This window comes from Indicator indicator, chromosome 8 (assembly GCF_027791375.1).
Source record: "Indicator indicator isolate 239-I01 chromosome 8, UM_Iind_1.1, whole genome shotgun sequence".
Taxonomy (NCBI): domain Eukaryota; kingdom Metazoa; phylum Chordata; class Aves; order Piciformes; family Indicatoridae; genus Indicator; species Indicator indicator.
In genome coordinates, this window is record NC_072017.1 from 20,840,232 (window position 1) to 20,860,062 (window position 19,831).

At 34.9% G+C, this 19,831-nt stretch overlaps 1 protein-coding gene across 3 annotated transcripts in view; it reads left to right on the plus strand.

Moving 5' to 3' along the window:
* The first annotated feature begins 589 nt into the window (after positions 1-589).
* The window catches only part of FSTL5 (follistatin like 5), a 226,324-nt gene continuing 207,082 nt past the window's right edge, over positions 590-19,831 (plus strand). For all 3 annotated transcript variants that reach the window (XM_054383005.1, XM_054383006.1, XM_054383007.1), the window contains exon 1: positions 590-712. In XM_054383005.1, the coding sequence (XP_054238980.1) occupies positions 590-712 (123 nt within the window). The remainder of the gene's footprint in view (positions 713-19,831) is intronic.

A 19,831-nucleotide genomic window follows, 5' to 3' on the forward strand; every position in this document is an offset into this window, starting at 1 on the left:
CTCCTCTCTATTTACAGTAAAAGACACTGTTGCAATGTTATGAAATACTTGATAAGAGTTATTTAAAAGTTGCCACTAGGACGACAATAGTTTTCTTGCTCATTGTAAAATAACATTAGACAAATATGGAGCAAAAATTTGCATATGTGCAAAATTGCACCAACAACAGTGTTTGAACCAACTATTTCTGAAGACAAATCACATTCACTAAATGTCATTAGCACTAATACCAAAATATTTTTGGAGTTTCCTGAAGTGTCTTGTGAAGGTGTCATCTGTGATTTTGGATTTGCTTCTAATGGATTGGTGGAGCATTGGTAGTGCCTGTTTTGTGAGTTTTGAACACTGACAATAAAATGTTTAGTTCAGCAGAATCAAATTGATATTGTGGTCCCAAATACTACTACCTTTTTTCTTTTTCTCTCTGCTATTATGCCAGATGTATTACCCTATTTCTACTGTATTTATTCAACTCCACAAATGGAACATCAGTATTGTAAATTTTTATAATATGACTTGTGCCAAAATAATATTGGAAATCTGTCACTGAAATTTTTCATTTTATTTTGACAGGAACAGACCTGTAAAGATGTTTATGTGGTGGTCAACTCTTTTACTTCTTGGATGCATTTTACTGGGAGCAGATGGATGGCCAGCCAAGGAGGGATATGACTTTAGGCCCTATCATCCCCTAGTAAGATTACGCCACAAGGTACACTTCATTCTCTAGCACTTCTGACTTTTCTCCCATGATCAAGGGATAAATCACCTGCCAGTCTTGTCTTATTTGTGTTTATTGGACTAATGTTTAGAAATTAACTTGTTCAGAAATAACACCTACAAAAATATAGACTTGGTTTAAGAAGTAAGCAGGAGTTCTTTCAGTTTGAAAGCCCAGATGTCTTTCAAAGATAGTGAGCTAAGATCTGTTAAGTTTCACAAAGTAAAGAATATGCATAGCAACAGAAACTGAGAGAAAGCTAGGAGAGATTCTCTCTTAAAGCAAATGTCAGTATCTGCTTAAGGCAACAACTTGTCCCAGCACTCTGAATTTCAGACCAAGCAGCATCCAGGGCAATTGTGTGACAAAGCAGTATGGTGCTGAAGTTAACAAAACCTTGTGAGGTAGATGTTCACGGTGCTTGCTGAATTTAGTTTTGAACCATGGCATAATGGAGATGAGGTCCTGCCTTTCTGACTTTCAAGCACTATATGCCATTCAAATTTTGTCCACCTGCCACACCTTTGTTATGAATCTAGGACTGCCAAAACAGTTCTTGGCTGGTAAGTCCTGCTGCTCTTCTGGTAGCTAGAAAGGAAACTCTGTGATGGTTCTCTAAAACAAAGAAAATGGCAATAGTATCTCCTTGGGCTACCTGAAGCTAGTATAGATCTGACCAAATTCTTATTGTCTTCTTGGCATGGTAGTCATGGGATCAACATAACGTCTACAGTCAGGTCAACAAAGATGATAAAAGAAATTCTTTACCTCCTTCTGAATCTGAGTATTTCAACTAGGAAGTCTGAATTATAGTGAGAAACTCAGTGTTAGTTTTTTGTTTACATTTCAAGATCTGATTAGTTTAATTTCTCAGTAATTTTTATAAAATATGAAAGCTATTTCCTTATTGTTCTTGGTTTAAAAAAAATGATCCTATACCACTTGATTCTGTCTAGCATAGAAAGAGGAGGAACAGATAACAGAGTTCTTAAGTGAGTTAACTATTTGCTTATTAACTGATTATTGTAAACTATTTAGGTTAAATATCGAAAGTTTTTAAAAATGGAAAATAAAATAGTAAAATTTAAATTTCATGATAATAGTTTTCATACTCTAGGGAATGTTGTTGAATCAGAGAAAAAATATGCATCAGGCCCCAGTCAAGCAAACACATAACTGTGTAAGCATGCAAGTTTTTACACCGAATATTTTTGAAAAATCTGAGACTTTGCTTCCATTTACCAGCTTTAAATAAAATACAACAAAATAGAACAAGAACAATACTTTGAAATTTAGGACAGAGACAGACTGGTAATGAAACTCTGTAATGAACCATGTGATAGAGAAATCACACATCTAAAAAAAATCGAAAACATACCAAACCAATTAATTTTACCACATCCAGCTCTTTAGCCCTCAGTAGAGGAAGGACATGGACTTGATGGAACTGGTTTAAAGGAGGGCCATGAAAATGATCAGGGGATTGGAACACCCCTGCTATGGCAGCTAGGGTTGTTCAGCCTGGAGAAGAGGAGGCTCTGGGGAGACCTAATAGCAGCCTTCCAGTACCTGAAGGGGGCCTACAGGAAGGATGGAGAAAGACTTTTTACCATGGCCTGTAGTGATAGGATGACTGGCAATGGTTTCAAAATAGAGAAGAGTAGATTTAGATGGGATGTAAGGAGCAAGTTCCTTACCGTGAAGGTAGTGGAACACAGCAACAGGAAGCTCAGGGTGGTAGTTCAGGCCCCATCCCTGGAGATATTCAAGGTAAGGCTCAACAAGGCTTTGGGCAGCCTGGTCTAGTTGAGGATACCTCTGCTTACTGCAGAGGGGGTTGGACTAGATGACCTTTGGATGTCCTTTCCAACTCAAACCTTTCAATGATTCTACGATTTTGTGAGAAGAATCAAGGGCAGGATATGAGGTATAGTGAAGATAATTTCTGACATTTAGATGGTCTCTGACATTAATGTTTGTACATAGAACTAATTATATAATGCTGTTCCTTAACAATACTTATAATTCTCCTATAACTCTCATGTAATATGTGGAATAGGTGTCATAAACATTTCAAGTTTAATATTAGGAGGATCATACAACTGTTATGCCCGTGTCCATGTACACATGAAGGGTAGAGAGACTTTTTGTCTATTTATTTCCTATATATAGGCTTTTTAAAAATATACATACAAATATGCAAATAGCACATCCTCTGAATAGATTTTTTGTAATTTTTGAAAGAGGATAAAGATTAAATAGAAAATGAATGCTAAAAAAAGTATGAAGAAAAAGGAAAAAGAATAACGAAAACATAATATAGTTACTACATAATATAAATATTCATTTTGAAAAGCAAAGATAACATGGTGAGGGTTTTTCCTAGGCAATATGTTCAGGAAAAAAGTAGTTTAGTGTTTGGGTCTACTTTGGTATAATGAGTATATTTAGTACAAAAAGCTAAGAAATGCGAAAGTTTCTGAAGCAAATGTGTTAATCCAGTTTCGAACAGATACACATATTCAAAATGTAAATACAGTAGAGAAGACCTTCTGCATCAGTCAAACAATATATATCAAGTGCTAGATTAAGTTATGCGAGCAGAATAGTTGTTAGAAACAGAAGATGATAATGATTATCAGCAGAGTCATAGTTGCTTTGATCTAGTAATATATATGCGAGTTTGAGTGTGAAGGTGTTTGGTTTGGGGGTTTTATTTTTGTTTGTTGTTTGTTTGTGTGTTTTTATTTTTGAAAAAAGGCAATGACTCTTGCTACAATAAAGGGGAATTTATCCAACCTGGATAGTAGTCCAATCAGAGCAACTCTAAATTTCAGATTGCAGGGAAATAAATCCTGTTGGTATTGAGGTATTGTCTTGAAAAAATAATTGTAGTCATGGTGAGGACAGTCATTCATATAAAGAAGGTTTTAGTGTTTTAAAAGTACTTCATGTACAAAAATTACAAGTAAACTTTTAGTCTGAATGCCTGATAATCTGAGTGCATAAAAAAAAAGCGTAAGAAACCACTTTTTTTTTTTTATTGTGACAATGAGCACTGGAAGAAATATTTCAGGGAGCTTGTGGAGTCTTGGTCCTTGGAGATACTCAAAAACACTCTGGACTTGATCCTGGGCAGCCTACTGTAGGTGACCCTGCTCGAGCAGGGAGATGGGACAAGGTGGCTGCCTCAACCATTCTGTGATTCATTATAGTGCATAATTAATAATTGTATACTATAAAATATAATTACTTTATAGGTTTTTACAATTTACATAGTTAACTTAATAGTTGTAAGATTTTTCTGATGAAACTTAAAAAGGTTTAAAAAGATTTATAGAATGCCTTCAGTGAAAAAGTGTATGCTCCAAAATTTCTAGGTGTTAACAGGCAGGCAGCCAACATTTTAAGAAAACATTTTAGAATATCTTTTACAAAGTATTCTTTTTAAGTTTTCACAAAATTGTAAAATAAAAATTACAAATTAGATTTAGAAAATCTAAATATCATGATAATGAAAAAGGCAATATTCCTTATTCCACTGCTTTAATAGGCTGATAGTAAAATGTATGATGAATTAAAGTGAGAAGGTCTTCATGTTTTAATAACAAATTTTTGTAGCACAATTTTGACTTCAAAAGTTTCAAACACTTGGAAATTGTTTTACATAGGAAACTGCTGATATTGTCTATCTTTGTACTGTCCTTCCTTTTATTATGTTTTTATATGTCATTTATTTTTATCCCCTTGATTGCATGCAAGGCTATTGAGCCTGTAAGTTTTTATTAATTGTCAGGCCTAGGAGGTATGTTGTTTTGAGTCTTGTTAAGTTTTTGTTGGGATGTGATTCAGAGCTGTGTGGCTTCTCACATCTGGATTTGGAGGGGGAAACAGCTCATACAGGTAGATCACTAGGAAGTTTCAACATGTTTTGCTAGGTAAATCTCCTGGCTCTTTAGGGATCTCTGAAAGATTACTTAAAGCTCTTGCTTAGAGATTAAAGAACTTTCCAGTTAAGAGATTGTCTTCATGAGTTTTTGGGTTTCCATGTTGCATTCAAAAAATGATTGTGAATAAACAGCATTCCAGTAACAGAATATTAGAATTCATCGTTATGCTCCTCCACTGATAATATTTACTGTGTTCTTGTTTCCATGAATTTTTGGGGTTTGTTTATAATAGAGTAAATAGAAGGACAGATGTTTTAACAATTAAGGGGCAATATCTCATGCTACTTTAGATAATGTATGTAAAGCTGGTTTAATTCTCATGCTACAGTTGCACAGAACTCATATCCTTCCTCAGTAGTGGAAAGAACTGGGAGAATTGGTATTATTGATAGAAATTTTCAGTGCTGCAATGTGTGAGAGCCTGCATCCAATTTTTCCTTAGAGGATAATTGTGCTGCCTTTTAAGAAATCTGCATTCAGTGGCAACTGAAACCACTATTTTTCAGTGTCAAATATTACAGTGTTTTGTTAAAACTGTACAGAAAATCATAGTAAAATATACTTTAAATATATAGATAACTAACTTCTGAGCCTGGACTGCAGTGCTGCTTTGGCTAATGTCAGAGCAGTCTTATGATATGTGAAATTGCCATGTTTTGGAACTAACAGAAAGTTACATGTAATGCTGTAGATATTGCAAGTTTTGCCACCTGTGTTCTTTATAACCTTTATATAAAAATACATTTTCTTACTTTGTATTTTGCTGTGTTTAACTTGATGTGTAGGAATTAACAAACTATTCTTCAGCAGACTTTGTAATTTATCATAGGATGTATTAATGAAAAGTTCCTGCTTTGAAAGGTTTTCTAATTTTATTATGCATTTCTTGGAACTGCTCTAATATTACAGTGGAATTTGTAACATTCAGTACCTAAGATGAGCTGCTGATATTCAAATATTGTGTTCGTTACTCTGGAAATTTTCTAACGGAGAAACTGCAGTAGTTCATAGGTCTAAGAACTTCCAGCTTATGCCTAAGTTATAGTTCAAACTATAATAATTATTGTGGCCATTATCATGACCACAAAGGTCAAGTGTTTGACTGCATTATTTATATAAGAAATAGTCAAAACCAGGAGATTAATTGTCTGAAGTAAATCAGAGAAAGGATTTTTACAAAGCGCTCCTGCAATTTTTTATTTTCAGTACTTTTCCCTTGTAAAACTGCCATGGCTTACACTTACATGTTTTTGCTGAAAAATATTAGGCTATGTCTGAATAGCCTGTGAATTTTTCAGTGTCAGTTAATCCTTGGTTCATTTGTCAAACACTGGAAAGTTTGCAAGTGGCTTTACATTTGGGACTTTTCTTGCATTCCTGATGAAGTATTGTAAGCAATTTGTTAGTACCTAGATTCCCTCCTGAAATCATTAGGAAGTATTTCTAGCATCTTAATTAATTTTATTCTTGTATTTTGCATGGCTCTGATAGGAAGCAATGTTTATGCAATGCTTTCAGTGAAAAAGTGTATGCTCCAAAATTTCTAGGCGTTAACAGGCAGGCAGCCAACAGAATGATTCTCTATCAGAGGCTATGAAGTGTGGATTATAGCCTGTACATTTATTTATATATTCCAGAGCATGCCAACTCCAGATATCTAACACATGCAAGTACAACCCTCCTATGCAATCCAGGTGATTCATGTTGTTTGGTGATTGGAAGACTGCTCATTTAGTCGTTTTCACCTGGATGTCTTATGCTAGTTCTGATCTTACAGAATTAAGACCATTGCATTCATTATAGCCTGGGTTGTGAGGTCTATCTAAGAGCAAGCACTAGCTAAGCCGAGTGGTGGAACTGCCGGGGGAGGTGGGTAAAGGAATGGGAATACTCGAGGAAATTTGGAATCTGAGTCAGGTGTGTAACAAGCACTTGTCTGTTTCTTCTCCAGTCTAACACATTTCTTTTACCTTCCTGTGAAAAGTCTGCCTTTTTCATTCCCCCTCCCTTCTTACTGTTGTTGTTAAGTTAGGCAGTTCAACCATGATCCTCATTAATTTAGGCCTCAGGATTAAGTCAGTTTAGAGGTGTTTAGGTTAGATTAGACTTAGGTCCAGTTCAGAGGTGTTTAGGCAATAATAACTTTGAATGAAACGAAGCAAGAGGAAAACATTTGGTGGCACAAGCATGGTCTCCCAGTTTATGAAAGACAAATTTGAATGTATAAGCAGAAAGCCTAGAATATGTGATCTCCATTTTGGCTTTTGCCCAAAGGTTATGAACTGTTCTCCCACAACTCATAGCACATTCTGTGTTACAATGAAACACGTGTAAGATACAGACAGACTGTGTGTTCAATGATTTTAATTTCATTTATGGTATTATAGCCAAGAAAGAAATGCACAGAAAGTTGTACTTCAGAATTCAGAAATAACCTGAGCTTTCTGGAAAGTATGTGGTCTTGTCTCTAAACAGCATGAGATTTGTCATTCACTGCATTTGTCTGGAAAGTCTATTTGCCTTCAGGGTCTGAGGAGTCGTAAAATTTGATCCTCTAAAATCCTCTGTCCTAGAAATAGAGGGTAAAAAAATCCATTGCAGTAAGACGCAGCAGTGAATTCTAAGGACTAAGAGCAGAGCTTTTCCTGAGCTGCTCTTGGCTCCAAGCTGTCAAGTGAATTTTCTTCTTTTTGAGGCTCACTGAATTCAATATCTGTGTCCTATGCAAATTCCAGGATTTCATCTAAGACTCACTTTTTTCTTTGTCTGACTGCAGTCTTATGATTTTATTTTACTTTACTTTTCTCAGGAGAGGGAGTATGCCTTTTTTTTCCTGTGGGCAATAGCATTCAAAAGGCTTGCCTAAGTTTTTTAAAATCCCTTTACAACAATTTTATATGAATAAGTTGATAGCAATTAAACTTGCTATCTTTGCTTTCTCTCATTACATGCACAAAACATGTTATCTAAAAGACATAGACAAGTTGTCTAAAATCTCTCAATGATATCTCTATATTCTTCTGACTACTCAGTCATTGTAGGGGAAAAAAAGGATGTCAAAGTCTAGAACTAAGGCAATTTTTTGTTCAAGCTGCCTGATGATGCTTCCATTGCAAACTTGTTAGTCACACCTAGCTGGAAACTTTTTGTCAAATCTATGAAGCCAGTGAGGGAGAAAAGATGCATCTTTGCTATTTTACTGGACCTCTTGCTGTACCTCTTTTCTGTATCTGTTACTGAAAATCACCACTGTGGAAAAGATCAATCTCCCCCAATTATTGTAAGGAATGATGAGATCCACATGTATTTTTTAACTTTTGATTAATATTGTCTTTTTAATTTCATATGTCAGCTTGGCACCAAAGAATGAAATATAAAGTAGTGGCATATGGAGATATGCAGTACTCAGGCTCACTATCTCCTATTTTCATTACCTAGAAGATATAGACTTTTATTATATTTATTAACCTTTATTACCTTGTTTCTTTAAAATGAATGACGTATCATCCAGTGCAGACAGTGTTTATAATGTGAAAACTAATAGGCAAAAAGCAGTACACAAATACTATGAAATAATGAACATGGTATATAATAGTTTTATTGGTGCTCAGACAAACTGGGATATACCTTAGCATCTTTTTTTTTTTTTAACTATATAATTATTCACTTAGCTTGTGGTTGATTTTTCATCTTTCTGATTCTAATTAGCTATATAAATTCTGGTTTTAAGTGAAAATAATTATATACTTTAAACACTGGTTTTAAACATCAGTACACTGTGCATCCATACAGTGGTATATTCTCAAATGAGTAAATGCAGGAATAAGCAATAATGTTTTGCAAAAAAACTGTTAAGTGCATTAGGCCCGAGTATAAAATTAAAGTGCAGCATTTGTGTACAATTAGACTCCTTTTAAGTTGGATCCAATTAGGTTGAGTAAATATTAGCTCTTCCATCCATTTCTCTTTCCAGTATCTATATTTTAAAACATCCTTAAGACTTTCAGTCCAATACATTGTGTGGTAGAAAAGAAAAAAATAACTCTTTTTAACACTAGGAAAATCTTCACTAGTTGTAAGACTTTATTCTTCATTGGTTGATTTGTCCTAATTATTTTTTCACTGTGAAAATTTTACTGAGAATGTGATGTGCAGTGGGAGCACAAATCTGGTACTTTTTGTATAAAACCATATTTGATACTACTGTACTTTTGTTTTGTTTCATTCTTACAGTATCAACTGTCCTGAACTCATGTTACCAAGATGTCAGGTTAAGCAACTCATAAGTATTCCATGTGAACAATGGCTTTTGTTAACCTTCAGTAACAATATTTGCTATCCCTATATATAAACTATTTTTCTAGTGTTTCTTTTCCTGAAGAGTTTAATATTTCTTTTTTCAGTTGAAAGCTTTGCAAAGAAGCCCTGGTAAGAGGCACAGATCTGTGTTCATGTATATTAGGTTTAGATGTATTTGATTTACAGTATCTCAGAGGTTGGAAGGGACCTCAAGAGATCATCAGGTCCAACCCCCCTGCCAGAGCAGGATCACTCAGGGTAGTCCACACAGGAATGCATCCAGGTGGGTTTTGAAAGCCTCTAGAGAAGGAGACTCCCTCTGGGGAGCCTGTTCCAGTGCTCTGTCACCCTCACTATAAAGAAGTTTCTCCTCATGTTGAGGTGAAGTCTTCTATGTTCAAGTTTGAACCCACTGTTCCTTGTCTTATCACTGTGAACCACCACAAAGAGCCTGTCCCCCTCCACTTGACACCCACCCCTCAGATATTTATAGACATTGATGAGATCTCCTCTCACTCTTCTCAAGACTAAATAGCTCTCAGTCTCTCTTCATAGGGGAGATGCTCAAGTCCCCTAATCATTCTCGTGGCTCTCCGCTGGATTCTCTCCAGCAGGTCTCTGTCTCTCTTGAACTGGGGAGCCGAAAACTGGACCCAGTACTCAGCAGCCTTTCCTTTTGAGAGTTTTGCAAATGGAAAACTCTCATTACTTTACCTCCATTGTTTATAAGGAGAAAAATATCAGTAAGAAAGTCTCATAGACATCTGAGCTCTTACCTTGTGGACCATTGCCACTGAAATAGTTCATGCTTACCTTAAAATGCGGCTTTAAAATCCTGTGTAAGATGACTCTGCGCAGATTACAGTATCTGTCATGACATTTTATTTTTACTCTTCCTCGTTTATACTTGCTGGTGAGATCATATAAGTAGTCCAGCTCAGGGCATACTATTTATTACTGATTCCTTGGTAATTCTTGCCTGACAAGAGCACCATCAGTATGCTGAAAATCCTTGAACCAAAAGCTAAGGGAGTGTGTTGTCACACAGAGTCACAGAATAGTGGGGCTTGGAAGAGACCTCTGGAGATCATCTATTCCAGCCAGCCTGTTAAAGCAGGTTCACCTACAGCAGGTTGCACAGGAACACGTCCAGACAGGTTTTCAAAGTGTACAAGAGGGTTCGTAGGCTGCTCATCCTCACTGGGTAAAATTTTTCTGGTCTGATTGATAATCTGATTCTGAATTGAAGCACAACTCTGTCCCCATGGCAATAGCTAAAAACTTTATAATACATTGCCTGCTTCATAGTAGAGAGACTTTAACCAAGTGTTGATATATCTATAATGTATATTACTTTACTTCATGATTCATATTGAAATGTTAGTTGAAATTCAACAGTGTAGTACTGAGCTAATCTTGAATTTTCTAAGATCTAGTAGGAAAAAAAATTCTTAATTTAACTTCCTAGTTTCCTAAATGTCACACAGTGGGTAATACAGTATAACCTTTCATCAAATCTCTGGTTAAAATTAATACGTTCCTCAAATATATTGTTGAACACTTTACAAAAGGGCAGGTGCAACTGATTAACATTCATATCATAAACTTCTCTTTTCCTTTGCAACATTACCTCATCCGTCTTTTTAAGATGAATGGTAGAAACAAAATAGTATTCCTAGAAATTTCTTAGCATATTAGTTTTAATCAATACTGGTAAATATACTACAATTTTACCCATAATGATGTCCTATCACAGAATAAATGTTACTTGCATTCTTGGATTGTAAGAAGGTAGTTGACGTTGAGGCTCTGATGTCTGTACTCTGTCACTTTTTTTTTTTTTTTTTTTTTTTGCAGATTTTCTTTTATCTAGACAAAAATTTGCAAAGAGGAGAGATAAGATCTGAATGAGCCTCAGGCAGGCTGAATAATAAAATGCAATGCACATTATGTCTTTTTTAGAAAATTATACTGTAGAAAATTACACTTAAAAACCATCTCTGAAATTTAAAAAAGCCCTGAAGAATAGAGGTTTTAGGCAAATTACTCCCATTAATGTCAGTGGGGATTGTGCAGCTAAGATCTGTCTGTACTTACTGTTTTTTTTTTGGGAAAAAATAACACTGTATTGTGAGGAAATATAATACTTTTCTGTAATTGGGAAGGTACCTGGAGTTTTAGGAGATCACATGAGGGATAAGATAATAGAATTCCCGTTAAATACTGCCCCTTAGAATTTCCAGTGATAAATCAGTATGCTAAAATATTTCCTCTTGGATGTCTCTCTCTTCTTTTGTCTACACAAATCTGGACTGTCCTCAGATAATCTGAAATTGAATAAATATGCAGGACATGATTAGTTTATGACCTATATGAGATATAAATATATTAATCTACAGCACTGTGTCAACTGTACTGTATTATCACAGTATCACAGAATTATTGAGGCTGGAGTGGACCTCTGAGATCATCAAGTCCAACCTCTGACCTAACATCACCACATCAACAACTGTGTCACTAAGTGCCACGTCCAGTCTTAAACACCTCCAGGGACAGTGACTCCATCACCTCTCTGTGCATTCCATTCCAGTGTCTAATTACCCTTTCAGTGAGGAAATGCTTCCTAACATCCAATCTAAACCTCCCCTGGTGCAGCTTCAGGCCATGCCCTCCCATCCTGTCACAAGTTGCCTGGGAGAAGAGCCCGACTGCCACCTGACTACAACTTCCATTCAGGTAGTTGTACAGCGTGATAAGGTCCCTTCTGAGTCATCTCTAGGCTAAACAAGCCCAGCTCCCTCAGCCTCTCCTCATAAGACTTTCTCTCCAGTCCCTTCACCAGCCTTGTTGCTCTCCTCTGGACCCACTCAGCACCTCAATATCTTTCTTGAAGTGAGTGGCCCTGAACAGCACACAGTACTCAAAGTGAGGTCTCACCAGTGCCAAGTACAGGGGCAGAATTGCAACCCTACTCCTGCTGGTCACAGTATTCCTGATACAAGCCATGATGCCACTGGCCTTTTGTGCCATCTAGGCATGCTGCTGGTTCATGTTCATCTCCTTGTCAACCAGCACTCCCAGGTCCCTCTCAGCCAGGCTGTTCTCCAGCCACTCCTCCAGTCTGCAGTGCTGCATGGGGTTATTATGGCCAAAGTGTAGGACCCTGCACTTGGCCTTGTTAAACCTCATACGGTTGGCCTCAGCCCATTGACCCAGCCTGTCCAGGTCTCTCAGAAGTGTCTTCCTACCTTCCAGCAGATCAACACTCCCCCCCAACTTGGTGTCATCCGTGAATTTATTAACGGTAGACTTGATCCCCTCATCCAGGTCATTGATAAAGATGTTGAATAGAATTTGTTAAAGACTGAGACAAAGAATCTGTTAAGTACCTCAGCCTTTTCTTTGTCTTCCATTACTATGTTCCCCCTTCATCCACTAAGGAATGGAGATTTTTTTCCCTGGCCCTCCTTTTATTATTAATGCATATATAGGGAAGTATTTCTACACTGAATGGCTGAGCATTTGAAGGGTATTGCAAAATATACACAAATAACAGTAGTCTGCTTTTGTATATCTATCATTTAGGTAGCATTCATATCTCCTTCAACTTAGCTAAGGGCAGTTGTGGTGTGGATTTGACTACATACGTTGGCAAACTTCAGTATATAAGATGTGTTGGTCATAGTAGTACATTTCAATGTAAAAATGTATATTTAGTCTGTTGTCAAAGAATAAAGCCATCATATTAAAGTTACATTATGGTTTTGCAAGAGTAACCTAAGAAATTTACTCAGACTAAGCTTCTGTGCATGTTCTGTTGATGGTTTTATTTTTCCTATACAGCTCAAGACTGTGACAGGTTGTTTTAAGAGAACTGTCCTAATGAAAGCTGTGTATGTATAGAAGGGCAACAGTCATGGAAGAATTGATCCTTAAAGGCAGCCCAAAAATTTCCTTTGATTTTGTTTTACATTTTAAAAAAGACAATATTTTGTCCCTTCTATGGTTCAGTAAAATGAATGAAAGACTGTTTCACCTTTGCCTGCTGATTTATTTGGCCTGTAGAAATCTTAAGATTTTAAGATCTTACATGGAAATAAAAGACAGTAAACCCCTTAACAATCCTACTAAAAAAGCAATGATTTAGTGAAATGGGATTTCTGGATGTTAAAGATGAGCTGAAAATCAAAACTATTTCTCAACTTCCTTTTTAGCTTCAATACTAATAATCAGGGCATATAGACCTAATTCTGTATTACTTATATTCCTTTGGAGCTGCCTGCAGCCTGCTTTTTGAGGAAATGTATCCACATGAACCCTGAACAATTTTACCAGAAGAACTGTTGCTTTTAGAATGCATTAGTCTTTCTCTATCTATTTTGGAATGATTTTTTTTAATATATATAGTTATATATATATGTAATGCACTAATAATTTAATATCTAGTAATAATCCTGTCAATGTCATTAATTCTGAAAACAGCTTTATATTTTTTCTTATTTCTGCCTAGCCACCTTCTTCCACAAATTGTTTCATCCATGTGATATATTAATTGATTTGGGAACAGCCTGTGCTGTATTATTTTCCAAGAATTTGCAGTCATAAATGGTGGCAATCTCCAACAAGACTGAGCTCTGAATGCAGAATACCAGTACAAGAATCCTGTTGCAAGCATTAAATTTCAAATAGTGTTCTGACAACAGCAACAGGAAAATGAATCACTTTTTGCTCATTCTTTCTTCCTTACTATAGTAAGCAAGGCCTGTTTACTGCTTACTGCTACTTAACAGAATAGCTTTACAAATGCAAATGTTGTTGCTTCTGCTTAGCATGTATTTATAGTTTCAGTTGCAATGATTCTGCAGTTGCTGGAGGTCTGATGCTGTGAAATTTTTTGGAACAGAAACGCGCAGCACAATGTCATTGATTAGATGGGTTCAGAGAATAGTTTATCAAACGGTCTTGTGCTCTATGTGAACTCTCTATGGTTGTGACCCTTCTACTGTTCTGTACATAAAGAATAACAATATAAATATAGAGTTTCTGTACTTGTACAATTCAAGTTTCTGGTATTTAAAGCTATAATACTAATATAACATAAGATGTTCAACTATCATAGCTTGTATATGGTAGAAACAATTATCCTGGTACCCCTCTCAGTGAAATATTGTATTTAATATCAACTATTCCTTTAATTATTTAAGTTACTATATAGAAACAAAGAACCCCTACTGCAGGATGAACATTAGCAGTAATGAACACAAGAATAATTTTCTGCATTTTAACTATACTTTATGATATGACTAATGATAAATTTTCATTATAAAATGTTAAACAAATAAGGCTGCACTCCCTCTTTCATCTGAGTTTCTGTAATTAGTGGTTTATGTTTATTAAATTATTTTAATTTTTGTCACATATCAGTGACAATTTGCCATATGTTTCAGACTAATTAGCTCTTTGTTTATTTTAAGAATTCCATTTATTCAGTAGCAACTTTTTAAATACAGCCAGCACGGAAAAATGGACTTTGCTTGATTTTTGCAAGACAAAAACAAAGCTTCTCCTCCTTATCGCTAGCCCATGCTGTCGTACACATACCCAGATCCTCAGCAGATGATACAGCAAGAGAGATGAGTGAGGTTCTACATGCAATACAACTATGCAGTTTGTCTTTTGAAACACACAGAATTAAGTAGAAGTTAGCATGCTTCTGTGTGCAGTGTACATGGTCTGTAAGTACCAAGTCTTTTTTCAGAAAGGGATGATACAGAATATAAAGATGATAGATATTTAAATGGGACTGAGAAATCAGCTTTACTGTTTCTAAAATGGCTGATGGATTTCTTAGCCCTAGAATATTATCTACCTTTACAGATCAGCTCTTGTCTTTTTTTATTACTTGCTGTGTACCCTCTTTGGAATCCCTGTACATTAAGAGTCTTCCTTGACTATTCTGCTCTACTCCACTTAATGCTGTTATGAGTCGCTTTTTCTAAATAAAATTTGATACTATGCCAACAGTATTTTTCAAACATATGATTTCTAAACAAAGATAGTGTCAAAATGTTAGGATGTTTTAAATAGGTAGTGATACTGTTTGTATGCCAAGACAAAGAAAAAATTGTACTGGAACTGGAGCTTTTAATACTTTGCAGAAGCAAGGTGTATATTTAAATGTTTCTTTACAGATTCTCGTTTGATATATATATTGCAAATAGTTTATAACATACAATTTGCCAGAAGAGTGATTTGTGTGGTCAGCCATCCATGATCTTTCTTAGTTCACAAACACAGCAGAAAATTTGACATCTACCTCACTTTCATTCACTGTGCTTTGAGAAGTTTACATTGAATTATCTTTGTTGGACACTAGAAAAAGTTTATTTACACTTCTAATATGTTCTGCATCAATACATTTAATCAGGCTGAGACAATATGGTGCAATACAAACCCATTCAAAGCCATGCAACTTGTCTAATTAATTTGGTTGGAGGCTGTTAAATCCAAACCTGTTTTGCTATATTGAAGCAGAAAGAATATCCTGGGATGCAAAATGATTTTTTTTTCTGCCTACAGATGACACAATAGATTACATAAAACACGATATTGTATTGTTATGATTCCAGTGTTATTTAACGGCAGATATATCTATTTTCTTCAATTATTTTTATATCATAATGTAATACAAGAGAAAAATAACACAAATCTGTGCAAAAGTAAGTCTGCCTCCTCTACACCATAATATTTATATAGAATTCGTTTATTTTTAAAAAGAAAGCCTCTTTTTTTTTAAACTTTAAAATGTTATTTGTATCATTTCCTTTCCTCTCTGAACTTTGCTGAGCTTGTTGCACTCTGTTCTCCCGAAAAAAAATCTTTCTTGTCCTTTTATCCTTTGATACCAAGATTTAGGTTTTAAAATTGCTTTCCTACATTGCTACTCTGATCTAGTAATCAATGCTTAGGTTAAGTCTTCAGAATCTACTTACTGTAGTGTAAGCAGAAGACATTACAGGCTTTGCAGCTTTGTTGGAAAAAAATTCCTTTTTTCTAATTGTAACCTAAAGGAAGGGAAAAAAAATCTAGTGTGCTTCATGGGACCAAACTGTTCATGGAGCCTATAAATTCCTACATCTGAATGCTAAAATAACTAGGCTACATCTTGTCTCTAAAACCTTACAGATGAGATTTGAATAAGATTCCATTGAGTTTATACTGGCCTGTTTAAGTTTCATTCTCAGACTTCTAAACAGATATAAAAGAAAAGCAGATTCTCCTTTGTGAAGATTAGAAGAAAGTACTCAATAGCTCTTCCAAATGAAATGCTGACTCTAATTTAAAAAGAAACATCAAAGAATTTAAGCAATACTAAAACTATTGTTTTAGGTTTATTATAGTGTGAAGATCAAAATGGCATGAAAATTTTACACATTTAGAGTTACTTGTACATTCAGCCTGTCATGTCATATCCTGTATTTCAGGAAATATCATTCATTATACTTAAGAAACATTTTACATCTGATCAGTATTTCTCTATTTTGAAACAAGAAAAAAAGTCATTGACTTAAATTTGTAAGACCAGTTTGCAGGTCTTACACAGGTATTACAACACTGCCTGTATTATTTTACAAAGTGAGGAAAGTTGAAATAGTACATTTTAGATGTTTGTGGATTAGATGCCCTCGTTTAAGTTAGTGGTAACTAAACATTTCTATGTCCCTCTGAATTATAACATAAGCTTGTATTATCAATATGGCTTTCTTTTCATCAGTTTCAGATCGTCTTGCTAGATTTTAAACAGCAATATGAATGCACAGAAGTAGTTTCATGTCGTATCTTTCTTTATTACTTAGACAAAGATAGGTGATAAGTCTTATTATGTAATTATTTGCATGGTAACTGGGAAAAATGCTATTGAAAGGTATATTATTGGAAAACATATGTATTGCTGTAGACATTAATTTTTTTCTGTAGATTTGTATGTACAATCTGGACACGTTTAAGACTAAGTTAAACTGATAAGAGCACCATAATAATAAATATTTGTCTTATAAAGATAGAATAAAACAGTGCTGTGAATTGTAATCACTAGACTCTTTGTTATGAGTAGGTTATATAATGTTAAAAATGCACCCTGTATTGCAAGAAAGGGAAGAGGAAAAGAACCCAATAAAACAAACACCCTCTCTGTGTTCCAATTAAAGAGTATAAAAAGAAAGTTAGAAGTTTTTTTGCATTTAGCTAGTCCCTTATGTCATTTCTCTTGGCATAAACTTTATAAAGAATCAAAAATTTTAAGAATTGCAGTACACAAGGCAAAGATCATAGTTTTGAGCAACTAATATTTAATACTAGAGTTTGAAATTTTGGGGACAGATTATAGCCTTAAGTAAATTCTTACAGGTTTTATCATGGCATTGAAGACAACTGATTCGGTGTTTACCTGACACGGAATATCAGATTATGCAGCAAAATGTTTACTGTGTTCATTCTCACATACTGTGTTCATTCTCACATAAACTAATGTGTTTAGTGAGTATGTGTAGGTATATGCAAGGAAAGGTTCTTTAGTAAGGCATCGTAATGTTTTATATATGGAAAGTAAAGCATTTAAGATGCATGCTGCTCAAAAGTTACTATATAAACATACCATTAATTTTCAGGTGGGTTTTCATTCAATATTTTAGCATATGAAACATGTAATATAACTGGGAAAAGTGGCTTAATAACTACTTGCTCAAATAATAAATAACTAACTTGAGCAGCGCTTAATTATTCAGAAACTGTTGAAGAAAAGTTGAATTAGAAAAGGTAAAAAGCTTTGTAAACCGTTATCAGAATGTATATTTATAGGAAGCTTGAGGCTGGAAATGGTTGATGTTTACAACAAAGTATTACACTGGTTAGCTTAAACCAGAAAAATTATAAATTTTAGTAGCTTAAATATTTGGAGTTCAATTCAAAATAAATGTTGTGGGGTTTTTTTCATAAGCAATTTCTGATGTGATTCCACTTCATTAGCTTAGTGGCAATAAGTCAACACACTTAACATGTTTAAAGCGAGTACCTTTTTCAGAATTTCTGAATAACAAATATGTTCTGTAAATATTTACAATTTTTGAGACTAATACCCTGTTAGTATAATATATGGCTGATCGAAAAAGCACTTTGTTACACTTTTATGGAAGGGATTCAGAGATCTGCAGGGGACGAAAGCAGAGCAGAGGAAAGCCAAATACTTTGACTTGAACTGGAAATAAGTGGGTCAGCCTAAGAGGTTGTGCTGGTACCTTTAAGGTGTCCTCCAGATAGATGTAATAGCTGTCCCAGTTCCTGGTAACAACCAGTTAATTTGTCATCTATTAAATGTGATACTTTCTCAGGAATTAACTAACTAATTTGATTCAAAGTTTTTGCCTGGCCCTTCTGCCTGTGGTTTTCAAGTTGTTCTGCTGGCCTATAGTGAGCATTGTATCAGGTTGCTCAGTTTAGCCACTTTATGTTCAGTTCATAATGGAGCTATTATGTTCCATCTAAAAGACCTACGTGTCATCCAAGGGCCTCAGGTATCATTGTGCTTGTGGTATCTTTTGCTGTGTCTGTTCTCCTTTTTTCTGTGCCACATACTTAGATTTGGTGGATCATTATAATATCAGCCTCAAAAGCACTTATCTTTTACTGCAGAAACTCTCAAATGTTTGCTTAAACTAGTTATGACCCATGGCATATATGAAATAAGTTCATACATACAAACATGGTTGATATAATTGCAGTTACAGTGTTGGTATTCGTACTAGATTAATATGTATAAAGATTTTACAACAGTTACTGTTTTAACAGGAATATGGAAGAAATATCCACCACTGTGAGATTTTCAGTTACCTGGGAGTAGTTTCATGCTATGTGCAGATGATGTAGTACTGGTCAGTCATAGAATGGTTTAGATTGCAGAGTGTTCCCAGCTGCTAATTCTTATTTTTTCCTTAGTCTCTCTGCTCTCTGTTCCTCCTCCTCATAAATAATAACTAAAAGACTTATATGAACAATGTGTCAAACAGACTTGGTAAGAAGTAATAGATACAAAAGTTTAGTCTTCAAGACGTAAAAGATACATGGTTTTGTGTAACAAAAAATATAAAATCTCTTACTCCATGAACAACTTGCTCCTGTTTAATCTTCTGGATGTAGGTGTGAGAGTGACTTGTTCTGCTTATTCAAAAAAGCAATTCAGAAGATTTATCAGCTGTTTGTTTTTTAAACATGGATGTTTACATCCATTTTTGTGTGCTGTCCTCTTAGTAGAAGGAATCTTTTCCTGCTTTCTCCTACATATTTTAATGTTATTTTTAAATGGATTTTAACAGAAAAATAATACAGTGCTATTTAAAGAAACCCCAAAGTGATAAATAACTAGGTAACCATGCTATGGGAAAAGACAGGTGGCTTGGAATGAACAACTAGGATGATCATTGTGAAAAAAATTGTTGACTGTGAATCAGCTGCCTCATACTTCTTTTTTTTTTTTTAATAAATGTTATTTTTAAGTATGTCAGTATGTTTGGTGTTGCTGATGCAGTTATAGAGCTGATGTATTTAAAAAAAATCTTTAGTTCTAGCCAATTCTAAATTGGAATATTGAAATACTTTAGGCAGCACATTAAAACAAAGTTAAAAATAGAGAATACTGGAAGACTGCTGAAGCAAGAGAAGATGTCTTTGTTTTGCTTTGAGGGTGAAATGTTTTCTGTGTTCACTGTGATGCAAGCAAGTCAGGAAAAATAAGGAAAAAATATTGTTTGTAGTTGAGTGGATTTTGTCAAAGTTTCATTCAGGATGAAACATACAACAGTTACATAGT